Genomic DNA, 13,581 nt, shown 5'->3' with positions numbered 1-13,581 from the left:
ACGCGAGACGAGTGGAAAAAATTTAACAGCGCAACGCACTGTCACGTGTGCGAAAAACCGTTCGAGCCAGACGACGTGCGCGTACGCGATCACTGTCACTTGACCGGTCGTTATAGAGGTCCCGCGCATTCTAATTGTAACTTAAATTATAAAAATTCTCACTTCATTCCAATAATTTTTCATAATTTATCGGGTTACGACGCGCATTTTATTATCAAGGAAATAGCTACAGCCTACGAAGGACGCGTAGACTTACTTCCAATCACGAAGGAAAAATACATTTCATTTACGAAAAACGTAACGTCAAAAGCACTGAGGATAAAAACTACCAAAATTGCATCAAATTAAGATTCATCGACTCGTACAAGTTTCTTAGCGCGAGTCTCGAAAAATTAGCATCCTTCCTCGATAAGGATAAGTTAAAAATTATACGTTCAAAATTTTCCGCGTTATCCGACCAAGATTTCGAATTATTGACGCGAAAAGGTGTCTTTCCGTACGAGTACATTGACTGTGTCGAAAAGTTGGAGGATGCGTGTTTACCATCGCGCGACTCGTTTTACAGTTCATTGACAGGCGACACCGTATCCGAGAGCGATTACGCGCACGCCGTCAACGTCTGGCAGCGGTTCTCCATTCGAACGCTCGGTGACTACAGCTGTCCGTGTCTAAAGATCGTTGTCTTGCTATTGGCAGATATCTTTGAAAATTTTCGCGATAGCTGCGTCGCGAGTTATGGACTCGATCCGGCGTATTATTACACTCTACCGGGGTTTACGTGGGACGCTACGCTATGTTGAAGCATACGGGTATCAATTTCGAACTGCTCACGGACATTGACATGGTCATGTTCATCGAACGCGGTATACGCGGTGGTCTGAGTCAATGTTCCGGCAGATACGCGCAGGCCAATAACAGGTACATGCAATCTTACGATACATCGAAACCATCGTCATACCTGATGTATTTCGACGTAAACAACTTGTACGGCTGGGCAATGTGTCAACCATTGCCTTATGCAGACTTTCGATGGGTCGAAGACGTCTCGAATTTCGAGTTTAGCGCGATCGCTTTGGATTCGTTCACGGGTTACATTCTCGAAGTCGATCTAGAGTATCCGCAGAATAAACACGACGCGCACGCTGACCTACCGTTCTGTCCGACGCGCGATAAACCACCCGGCAAACGGCAGGACAAACTTCTCGCCACGCTGTACGATAAGAAGCGTTATGTCACACACTACCGCAACTTACAGCAATGCACGCGCCACGGTCTTCGCGTCACAAAAATTCATCGCGTATTGCAATTCGCTCAATCTCCATGGCTTTGCAATTACATCGAACTCAATACAAAATTTAGAACACTGGCCAAAAACGATTTCGAGAAAAATCTGTAAAAATTTATGAACAACGCGGTTTTTGGGAAAACGATGGAGAACGTTCGAAATCACGTCGATGTAAAATTAGTGACAAATTGGAACGGTAGATACGGCGCGGAGGCACTGATCTCGAAACCAAATTTTCACAGCAGGAGCGTTTTTTCAGAAAATCTGATAGCCGTCGAACTGCGAAAACTCGAGGTTAAATTTGACAAACCTATTTACGTCGGCATGTGCTTTCTCGACATATCGAAAGTCTGTTTGTACGAATTTCATCACGAGTACATGTCTCCCCTGTATCGCGACAAGTGTAGAATTATGTATACCGATACGGACAGTCTGATATATCATATCAAGTGCGAGGATGTGTACGAGAACGTGAAACGCACGCGATATCGCTAGATTCGACACGAGGTATTACGCGATCGACAACGCGTACGGTATAACGCTCGAGAACAAAAAGTGCCGGGCTTGATGAAGGACGAGAATAACGGTGCGATCATGACCGAATTCGTCGGACTCAGGGCGAAAATGTATGCCTTGCGAGTGGATGGTAAGAAAGACTGTAAAAAAGCGAAAGGTGTCAAGAGCAACGTCGTAGCCAGGTCGATAACGTTCGACGATTACACGAGATGTCTGCGAGACGAAATTGAAATGAAGCGACAGCAGGCTTGCATAAGGTCCGAAAAACACGAGGTGTACACCGTATCCGAAACAAAAATCGCTCTGAGTCCGTACGACGACAAGCGATACATTATACCTAATTCGACCGATACGTTACCGTGGGGACATTATCGCATACCTTTATCATAGTAGTTATCATAATAAGGAATAGTGAAGATTCATGTATGTATGTAATGTATGCAATACATGTAATAAAATGTATGTATGTATGTATGTACATATAAATGTATGTATATAATATATATATGTAATATAATGTATGTATGTGTAATGTATGTAGTATAACATATATGTATGTATGTAAGAAATAGTTCTCAAGTAAATATTGTATTATATATGAGAAAGGATATTAATAAGGATATCGCACATGTATTTAGTATTTAATATTTTTTATTATATACTGTATATGTATCACATATTTCAAACATTTTACATGTATCATTTTTTATATTAAGAATAAAATACAGTTTGCATGAATTCAATAACATTGTTCTTGTGTATCCAAGAGTTGTGCGATCCATCGAATTCCAGTCATTTAACGTAAACCTCGTCGCCCCTCCTGCGCAGTACTTTCTCCACGAGATACACGTCTGGATAAGTCGCGCGATGCAACTCGTGCTCGTAGAACCCTCCAGAGACGGATTTTCCACGATAGTCCTCGAGTAGATAGGTTACGGGATTGGTACGCTGCACTTTAACGATCTTAAACCCCTCCGTGGGCCAATTCGGTGTGTAGCCCTTCTCGAAAATTTTTTTGTATTTGCTAACGCGCACCGAGTCACCCACTTTGAATTTTGCCGGACCCACGATCTTTATCACGCTGTACACCGTAGCCAAGAGTCTTTTGGCTTTCGCGGGGGGTAACGTCGACGGGTCGCATGCCGATGGTTCGATGCTTGCGCGCGTTGTAATCCGACACGAGTCGCGGCAACGCGTCGACCCACTTGTAATTTCCGTTGAGCGTAAACATCTTCCACATGTTGTTCTTTAACGTACGATTGAATCGCTCGACGACCGACGCCTTCAACACCGAATACGTGGAATAATGATTGATGTCGTGTTTTCTCACGAGACGTTGCACGTCGGTGTTGTAAAATTCCTTCCCCATGTCGGTTTGTAAATACTAGGGCACCTCCCGCTGCGTCGAATTATCTCAGCGATAGCGTCGGCTGTCTCGCTGCCGCCTTTACCCTTGAGCGGCACGGCCCACGCGTACTTGCTCAACACATCGATGACGGTGAGTATGTAGTGGTAGCCTCCGTTGAAACGCGAGTAAGGACGCATCTCGACGATGTCAGCCTGCCACAGGTCGTCGTTCTCTCGCACTATGACGTGTCTGCGGAGAAAATTTCTTCTCGCCGGAGCGTGCAGTTCCTCGACGAGTCGTCGCTTTTCGATATTTTTATCCGCATCGGTCGATTTTAACGGTCTCATGTTTCGTTGTCGCCGTTTCTACTTCTAGTGCATCGTTCGTAGCAGTTTCCAAACAGTTTGTAACCGCTTCTGAACAGTTCGTAACCGCTTCTGAACCATTCGTAACCGCTTCTGAACCATTCGTGAATCGTTCGTTGTCGCTCGTCGTCGTCGTCAGTTAACTGCTTCTTACCACTCATCGTCGTCGTCGTCGACGTTCTCTAGCCGTTTGTAGCCTTTCCTGTCTCCGCGTAGTTCGCAGCTGTTTCTAAATCGCTCGTAATCGTTTTTAAGCTGTTTTTGAACCGTTCGACAACCGTCCGACAAGCGTTCTCGAACCGCTAGACAGCCGTCCGACAACCGTTCTCGAGTCGTTCGTTGCCGTTCCTCGCCGTCGTTGATGAACCGTTGCTTCTCTTCACTCAACGCCTTTTGATAGTCGTTTTTGCTGAACCGTTTGTCCATTCTTGTTCGTTGTCGCGTCCGATTCAACGGTAGTCGAATGGCGAAGCTTGTTTATCGCAGTCCGTAACGCTTGCAGATCTTTCTCGAACGCAGTCAGCTTCTCGTCTGATTCTTTTCGTTGATTGTTCAATATTTTAAAGAATTGATCAACGTACAGTTTGTTAACCGCGTCACCGTCAGTCTCAGGTTGCGCTACGCGACGAATCTTGCGCGACTTTGCGTCAAAGTCCGTGGCGGCGCGACACAGAGCGTTATTGCGCACGAAATTTTTCATTAATCCGCTCCACCGATGGTACGAAATAGCGTTTGTCGCGTCTCCGCTGTGCTCGAACAATCCAAATTTGTTGATCGGCATTTTGACGCTGATTGAACGGATCGCCGTCGCATGGTTTAATTTATAATAAGCCCGGCTTCGCGAAGTTCCTCGATGATCGACATGATCTTGTTGTCGTGGGCATTGTTGCCAGCTTGACGCGAAGCGTCGAGCAATCGCAGACGATCCACCAGCTCGTTGGGGTCGTCCCAGTGCACGTAGTCGATCTTATTGTCGGTTAGCGTCATCGCGCGAGGCATGGATAATCCCTTTCCGGATTTTTTCTTCTTGGATTCGGTAGACATCAACGGTGAGATTACAAATTTATACTTGAATCCCACGTTGTCCTTTAGTCGCCCGAGAGGATCGTGCTTGTATTTATGAGCACTCGTTGCCAACAATATGCTCCTGTACTTGATCTTATCGTCCTCCGTGTAGATCGCGTCATCGGGTATTTTTTTAAAGATCAACTCGTAAATACCGGGTGTGCCGGCGTATCGTACGCCGTCGATATAAATGTTATCCGCTTTGTCCACGTCAAAACTTTTATTACCGAGCATCAATTTATTATTGCCGAGATAAACGCCGTACGCTATGTCCATCGATGGACAGGCGCCCAAAACATCTGCGATGTAAATTCGGCTCAGTGGACCCAAGTGATCTTCCAACGATTCTATAAACCATTTTCGACCCTCCGACGTTTGCAACCGATTATGAATGGTCCGTGGTTTCGAAAACATTCGCGGTTTCAAGAAATTCGGGACTTGTACGTTGCACGGTTCGCGTCGGTGTAGAGGTTATCGGTGTAGAGGTTATCGGTCGTTTCGATTGATCAGATTTACACGGTGTCGATGACAGATCCGGCCAGGAGTCTGATCGTTTCTTCTTTCTCTTCGGTGTAGCATCCTCCTCCTCCTCCTCCCCGCGCTGTTGAACGGATAGCGGTTCGATTTTTGCGTCAGCGTCGCTCTCCGTCGGCTCCTCTTTTTTCACCGCGATCAAGCTCGAGTTGTCAACGATCTTTTTCAACGGCCCGATGAAAGGTTTAAAGTGCGTGTCCAACTCAATGTCCTTCTCGATCTTACCGGTCTTCAAAGCGCGAAGTTTCTTGCGAATCGAATTACTCGTTTTTGCAATCTCTTTCACGACCTTCTCGCGTTCGCGAATATTCTCGTTTTCGTCGATCGCAGCCATTGCGGAACAAAAAAGCAGAGTGTCGATCTCTCTCTGTAATAACGCTAATGTTTCACCTCCGACGAGGTATCGGCAACGACTGATCGCTTTTTACGGTATTGCGAACACGTTAAATCCTTTTCTGTATCGGCCGTTCGAAAGCGCGCTGTCCTTGTCTATCACTACGAATCCGTACTTTTGTTGCCAACAATCGTGGCACAACGAGCAAAATTTATCGTACGACATGTCGGTATTCACGTGATCGTTGTACACGTGTTTCAAATTGGTACCATCCTGTTTGAACAGGATCAGCAGATTCGCGTTGTCCCGTATCAGATGTTTAGGTATTCTCGCGTACGTCTGACAGAGATAAAAGAAGTCGACGCTCGAGTGCCTGCCCATTGAGAAATACTCTCTCACAGCGTCTTGCTTATCGCACGCCACGTCATCGAAAACGAAGATCGAGTTTGGACGTGCGTCACTCGGTGAAATGACGTCACTGTTATTGGAGAACGTAAAATAGCCGATTTCGTCGATCAATGTCAACAAATTCTCCAAATATCGATATTTCGGCTGTTGCAGCGATTTCGAGTACACGTACACGTTTTCGAAACGTACACCGTGCGGACTTTCCAGCAAGCTGATCAGAACGTTGGTTTTACCTCAATTCGAAGGGCTGCAAATGATCGCGCGTATAGTACTCGGTAACATCGTACCGTGTTTGCGTTTCTCCACGTTGCCCCCCATCGACCGTGATTTGTCGTCGCAATTCGTCACGCGAATCGCTAACGGTTGTCGCACGAATCTCATTTCTTTCCACACTGCCGACTTTCTGGCTGACTCGAACGCCTATTTATAGGCGAGCGGAACCGCGAATCGCTCAGTAGCAAAAATGTTCGTCCTACTGTCGAGATCTTCCGATATTCGCGACTTGAGCGCCGAACAGCTGCAATTTGTGCCGAAAGCCGTTCTGTTGCAAACGTGCGGCGATCACGTCCACTACGTGTGGGACAAGCTTCCGGAACATTTAAAGGCGGATTTGGAAATTCAGACATATCGTTCGTCGCTGTTACGAACATTACAATCGACCGTGGCAGCGAACGCACATCGACGGTCCCGCGCCAATGATAAAGGATTGCGGCGAATGTCAACGAAAAAAAATGGTGGAGGTCAATTTTGCGGTCCGGGAACTCGTTTACAAAAACGATAGGCGAGAGGCGATCAAGGTATTAATCCATTGGACGCGGCATGTCGCGAGCACGACATAGCCTATTCGCGTAACCGCGATCTCACCGAGAGACACGCGGCGGATGAGATACTCGCTGCGGAAGCGCGAAAACGCATTACCGCGAGAGATTCGACTCTCGGAGATAGAGCTGCCGCTACAGCCATCTGGGCGACCATAAAGGCCAAGACGAAGCTCGGAATGGGTTTGAAAACAAAAAAATCGAAAACTGCGAAGAAAAAAAATCTAACGAAAAAACGGATACTTTCGACAGCGAAACGAGGCGGCGTATTGCCGATTCTACCGTTGTTGGGAGTTCTCGGCTCTCTGGCCGGCGGAGCGGCGGGAGTCGTAAAGGCCGTGAACGATAACAAAGCCGCGCGGCGTCAGCTGGAAGAGATGCAACGTCACAATCGCGCCGCGGAAGGTCGCGGACTTTATCTCGCTCCGTACAAATACGGACGAGGGTTGTATCTCGGCCCGCACAAACGCGGGCGAGGAGTAGCGTCAAAAATAAAAAAAAAACGTCAAAAAGACGTTAAATATGCCCGCGGGTGTTACAACTAACGTACAATTGAATCGATTGGCAAGGCGTATGCGCGTACCGTTCTTCAGAGGTGTCTTCATGCGTGATTCGTTACCGATCGGCGGTGTACATCGAAACGAGAGCGGTATCGTGAATTTGGACGACGCAGCGGGTCCCGGTACTCACTGGGTAGCGTACGCGAAGAGGGAAGATCGAGTCGTATATTTCGACAGTTTCGGCAATCTTCGACCACCGAAAAAATTGGTGCGATATTTCGGGCCGAGCGTGACGAAGATCGAGTACAATTGCACGTCTTATCAGCGATACGATCAGAACTGTTGCGTATATATGGTTTCGCACTGAGCGCATCGGTTCAGATGTCGCGATGGGCGCGCTGTAGAGTGCGTTCTGTATTTTTCGGCTCTACGTTATTTTTGTTTCGTGCTTAATATGTACGTTGGCGCCACGTCGTCTGTCTCGTCTCGCATGCGTTAGCGTTTAGTCGATTTAAGTATCGCGTCTTGATTCTTCTAGAACTTTCGTGTCTCGATCGTTATTTTAAGTTAAATATATTCGCGTCTCTTTACTTATGTATATTAGCGTCTCGTCGTGTAATCCATTAAAAAGCATTTGTATTTGTTTTCGTTTACGTTGTGAAAGCTCTGCTGTTTGTGCGAAGCGTGAGCGTGTTTGAAAACTTGTCGCTTCAAGAACATCTGTGGACAATTGTGCCTGCGATTTCTCCGGACGATCGACGCTAATTAATTTAAAGCCCGACGGTGCGCCGTGGTGACTCAGTATTCGTTAACGGTTTCCGCCGACATGTTTATAACGTTCACGCTGACCGGGAAGAGCAGCATCCTCACTGAGCACTATTTTCCCGCCGTGGATCTGAGCGACGGTGACTACGAACTCGGTCTAACGTGCTTTGAGACTTATCACACGATTCCGAACGTGAATTCTACGAACAATAAATTTTATTTCGACGAGGATGACACGGAAATTACGATTCCCGAGGGATCGTACGAGATACAAGCCATAAATGAGTTTTTGAAACGCGAAATTTCACGAAAACGTTCGCGACGCGTAAATCGTTCCAACGGTGATCGTACGTCGGTCGCGAATATCGCGCGAGAGGCGACCGCTCGCGCAAACGGCTACGAAGACGAGGCCGCGGAATACCCGATAGTGCTCCGCGCAAATTACAATACGATGAAGAGCGCTGTAGATGTAGCTGTCTTTGACGTAAGCGGAAAGGAAATACCGGAAGTACCGCGTGGTGGAACGCGAGCGCGGGTTTCTTGCGCGGATTGGTCGCGATTTCGCGACCAATCGATCGCATCGTGCGGTCGATTTCTTTCGTTCACCGTGACGGCGCGATTGCGAAAGAAACGGGTTACGTGATAGGACATTATTGCAACGATATTATTATTATTTCCTACAACAGGATGTATTACTCGCTGCAATTGGTGCGCGCGTCTTGACGGCTATAAATAACTTCTCCAAAAGAAAATGTATCCAAAGAGTTTTTAATTAATATCAATTACTTGTTCCGCACTCGTAAATTCTTATTTCCGCATTTTTGCAAGAGCGAGTTCAGAGTGAACTTTAACAAACCGAACAACGTTGGATCGCTGCTGGGATTCTCGTCGAAGCGTATATTGCAGCCGAGACAGTGGTACGAGTCGGACGCGTCGATTAATATTATTAACGTAAACATTATCCGCGTGGAGTGTAACGTAACCGCGGGTGCGTACAGCAACGGCAAACGTGTTCACACGATACACGAATTTTCACCGAGCGTACCACCGGGATATAAGATATCGGAAACGCCGGCGCAGATCATTTATCTGCCGATTATCGCGCGAAGCGTTACAGATCTAACGATACGCGTCACGGATCAAGACGGACGATTGCTCGATTTTCGAGGAGAAGAGATCACCGTCAGATTGCACGTACGACGGCTACAGCGATAACGCGCGACGTGTGACATGCTCGTGTTGAACGACTCGGAGCACGCGACAAATAAGAATATCTTTACGACTGCGACGATCGACGATATCATCAAATCGACATTCGGTAGCGTTAAAACTGAGACGAAAACAGAGACGAAAAAGAAGCTCAACGCATCGAACGTTAAATTTTTACAATCTCTGGGATTCGCGGTACGAAACATCTGAACGATGACTGAAATTCTTAACATTGGAGGCGAGCCGGTCTTTGACGATCGCATCGTCAAGATCGAGACTCACCAACACCACCCGGACCCAACACAACGTTGAGTATAGCGAACGAGATCTAATACCCATAGTACACGCTCAACCTGTTACTGGGATTTGCCGAGGATTACAAACGCCGGTGGTGGGATCAACCTCGGCAAGAATATATCTTGATACGATCCGCACCGACAAACAATTGTGATGGGGAACAGTATCGCGTTGGATCATCTGTCAAAACTACGTTAAGATACAGTGGGCGAATGCCTCAGTGGTATGAGCGACGTTCAACAAGCTGTCGATGCTGCGCAACCTTGGAAAACGGACATATATAAGTATGGGGTTCAGTTCCGTGGGATTGGTATCGAGTATCCTCTTTTGCAGGGAACACGACCAAAGCACTCGGGTGCGCCAGTTAGACCGCGACCTCAGCCGAGGAAACCCGATTACGTTGTCTTCGCCTATGCAAACGGGTCGGAGGAACGTCATGTCGGCGGGACCACGAGCCGATGCGACGGCTGCAAATTGACCAGCGTGAAACTCTACCTAAACTCGGAAGTCTATCCGTACGACGATTTGAATTTGGACTTTGGTAAACACAGATGGGCGATTCTGTACGATATGTACGCGCGTTTCTGCAAGGGCTATTACGGTTACGAATATCTCGAGCCGAGTCTCACCGTTTCAACTTTTTTACGTAACGGCCCGTTCGTGATCATCGATTGCTCTCGACAAAACGAATCCGTCAAAAACGCCACCGTGGATGTCAGACTAGAATTCGATTGCATGGAGAACGTACCGCCGAATACCTCCGCGTACTGTCTCATCATACACGATCGCGTGATCGAGTACAATCCGTTGACCAACGTAGTGCGCAAAATAGTCTGAGTGTTCGCGGCAACGTCGACGAAAATTTTGTCTCTCTTTAACCCCCGATATGCGAGGAAAAAAAGGGGGAAACAGGATATAAAAATCAGAGTGTCGCGAAACGCGCGTCATTCCTCTCGATTCACGCATCGACATCGAAGAAAGAAAGATATCTCTTCATGTCCGCACCAACGTTCGTCGACCTGCAAGGTTTCGTCGTCGGGATGAAATTTGTCGTAATGGAGGCGGCGGTGCTGAAAAACGGGGCCGTTCTGGCGCATTACATCTTTACATACCCCATGCCGTGGAATCTCCTCACAAAATCCGACAAATCGTGCGCTTCCTGGTTGATTCGCAATCACCATGGATTACGATGGGAAGACGGAAACGTGCCGTACAGCAAGGTTAAGCGTTTAATTACATCGGCCGTGCTCGGTGAGGAAATGGACGATAACGATGACGACGACGACGACGATGACGACAAGATGCCGATTCTCGTGTACGTCAAGGGATGCCAGAAACGAGAATGACTGGTGGATCTGCTTGAGAATAAAGCGAGAAACCTAAACATCGAGACTCTGGATGCGGATTACGAAGATATCGAATCTTTAAATATTTTAGATGCTACCAATACTATGCGATGCGATGTGGAAAACACGTTAAAAATTGCGCGTTGCAAAATGTATTAAAAATATTGGTGGTCGAAACGCCAGAAAAAATTGTCATCTTTTTAAAAAATAAATTTTATATGTATGTGTAAATTTTACAATGCTTTATTTCCTTTCCCCCATTAGTCGATAGTGTACAAAAAATTAAAGAATAAGTAGGTATCGTGACGAATTCTAACTCGATAGCTTCGAAGGGGGTATCAGTTTTAGACGAACATGTTTGAACATGTTTCGCGGTTGATGTCATGTGGAGGGGGGAGGGGGGATATACGTCTTAATAAAGAAAAAAAACATCTTACCTTAATCCCCTCTCCTAAAATTTAGAGCGCTAATTGGGCGTTCCAGAAACATTAATCCCCCCCCCTCCTTCATCATAGTTTTGTAAGTTGCCGCGTATATTCGATTAATTTTTTATACGACTAGTCTCGTATCGACTGCTTGTGCGAACGGTGTTCACTTCTCATAACATAACCGAGAGAAAGAATGTTTTCCGCTGATGGAAGCAACGGCGGTAACAGCAGTGGCAGTAGACGTATGAATTATTACGTGCCGATTCCCGATGTTGAAACTCCAACGTGTGAAAACAAGTAAGTTTTGTATAATTTATAGAGCTTTATATTTTTTGATATCTTTTTTTTGCGAATTGTATTATTTTGAAAGTAATCTCATTATTTTTTTCTATAGCATTTCGTTGGAGCGTCGCGCGGTTCGTATACTAGGCAGACGATACGCATTGACAGCAACAGCTTATAAATATTTGGATATTGGGATCAACGTGGGACCTATGTCCTCTGTGGATATACATATTGGCGATAACCGAGGCAATCGGATAATTCTGCCTCATGCAACGTGGGTGACGTTCATCGAAAGACGTGCGGATATTCAGCAACTCGTGCAGTCACCATCGCATGCAGGACCATCATCGCTAGCGTTTCGAGATCTGGAACTCGTTAAATAAAATACGTGACGCAAATATTGTAAAATTGGCCTCGTGCGACACCAGCTTGTACATGAAACCGTCAACAGTACTCTTCTTGTTCGAACTAGAACATTGCGTCGAAAATGTGTATTTTCAACTATGCCAAAATGTTCATGGCGTAAGTGAAAAATTTAAACAATTTGTAATCATTTTACGTCAAAATTGTATCACCGATAAATGTAATGCAGTTAGAATCTTGCGTGAATTTTATGATAAGAATTCAATTATTGATTGTGAACTGTTGGCGTATGCTGCAGATAATATTGTACACGATGCATTACATGAGAAATAAATGTATATATATTAAAATGCATATCACTGTATCTAAAATTATCTTTCCTTCTCCCAATTATTTATTATAATGAAAAGAAACGCGAGCGAAGGGGCGCGAGCGAGAGAGAACGCGCGCGAGAGAGAACGCGAACGAGAAGACGGTCCTTTTCGAGAGAGACTGCGTGCGAGAGAGAACGCAAACGTGGGACGGGAGCGAGAGAGAGAACGCAAACAAGAAGACGGTCCTTTTTCGAGAGGAAGACGAAAAAAAGAAGGAAAAAAAGAAATAACGCGCAACGTCATAATCGAATGGCGCCGCGACGGTTAAATCGTAATCGGCAGCGGCTCTTCCTAGAAAAAAACATGAAGAGGACTCCGCAACGGTTAAATCGTCATCGGTGACAAATATTATCAATTGTTTACCTCGGCTATTTTATCTTCAAACCGTCGTCGGGCCATCGACTCTCGCTTTTGTAGTGAGACGCCGTAACCGAATGGCGGCTCGCATGTTCTAGAAGGGTGAGATCATTGCGGAGTTAAGTATCTAACTCGCTGTTTTGTTAATATTCGCCGATAAAATTCCAGCAGCCGAACGGCGCTTTTGTAATACCCCCGCGCCGATAAAGTGACGACACCCCCCCCTCTCGGCGGTACTTCTTGTCAATACGATATGTTTATTAATATTTAATAAACATGTCCCGACACGCTCGCCAACCCCTCCCCCCCGCTCCCCCTCACCAACGATTCGTCCTCCCCCCCGGCAGACCCCTCGCCAACAAGTCGTCATCCCACCCCTCGCTCCCCCTCGCCAACAAGTTGTCCCCCTCCGGCAGACCCCTCGCCAACAAGTCGTCATCCCACCCCTCGCTCCCCCTCGCCAACAAGTTGTCCCCCCTTCCCCCCTCCCCCTCGCCAACGAGTCGTCCCTCTTTCCCCCCGCTCCCCCTCGCCAACGAGTGGCTCCCCCCCTCCCGCCCCACTCCCCCCTCGCCATCGAGCCCTCTTCCCCCCGCCCCGCTCCCCCCTCGGAGCTCCCGGCGTAGATCTCTTATTGATATATCTACTTCCGTCTGCGTGGATTTGGATTTTTCTAAGTTCTGTATCTGTTTTTCAATCTCTTTGAATTTAGCCAGAAACTCGCTCATCGTTATTCTGAGTCCGTTCATGACGTTGTTTATCTTACCCATGTCGTTTTTCAACGAATTTGTTTTGTCCGTCGTCTCTCCGATGACCTTCCGCGCGTCGAGTATCTGCTTCGTATGCGTGGATCTGAAATTTTCCAGGTTCTGAATCTGTTTTTTCCGCGTTTTTTCAGTCTCCTTGAATTCGCTCAACGCGGTTCTGAGTCCGTTTACGTCGCCGTTTATCCTATCTACCTCGCTTTTCACCGTCGACAAAGAT

At 46.7% G+C, this 13,581-nt stretch overlaps 1 protein-coding gene across 1 annotated transcript; it reads right to left on the bottom strand.

Annotated features, from left to right (window-relative positions):
• Positions 1 to 2,593: 2,593 nt before the first annotated feature.
• LOC143901621 (uncharacterized) lies at positions 2,594 to 3,496 on the bottom strand. Its single transcript, XM_077414046.1, has 2 exons — positions 3,195 to 3,496; positions 2,594 to 2,957 (listed from the first exon to the last, which is right to left on the bottom strand). Exons 1-2 carry the CDS (start codon positions 3,494 to 3,496, stop codon positions 2,594 to 2,596), a joined length of 666 nt encoding a protein of 221 aa, XP_077270172.1.
• Positions 3,497 to 13,581: the final 10,085 nt, after the last annotated feature.

This window comes from Temnothorax americanus, unplaced genomic scaffold (assembly GCF_048541705.1).
Source record: "Temnothorax americanus isolate GAGA-0224 unplaced genomic scaffold, ASM4854170v1 Scaffold35, whole genome shotgun sequence".
Taxonomy (NCBI): domain Eukaryota; kingdom Metazoa; phylum Arthropoda; class Insecta; order Hymenoptera; family Formicidae; genus Temnothorax; species Temnothorax americanus.
The sequence above is the reverse complement of the archived record's forward strand: the minus strand, read 5'-3'. Positions and strand labels throughout refer to the sequence as shown.

What these genes read in the sequence shown, in the direction of transcription:
- LOC143901621 (XM_077414046.1), bottom strand. Translation starts at nt 3,496, where the DNA reads ATGAGACCGTTAAAATCGACCGATGCGGATAAAAATATCGAAAAGCGA. An exon ending in ATAATTCGACGCAGCGGGAG is followed by an intron (nt 2,958 to 3,194) that starts GTGCCCTAGTAT and finishes AACGCGCGCAAG; the next exon opens with CATCGAACCATCGGCATGCG.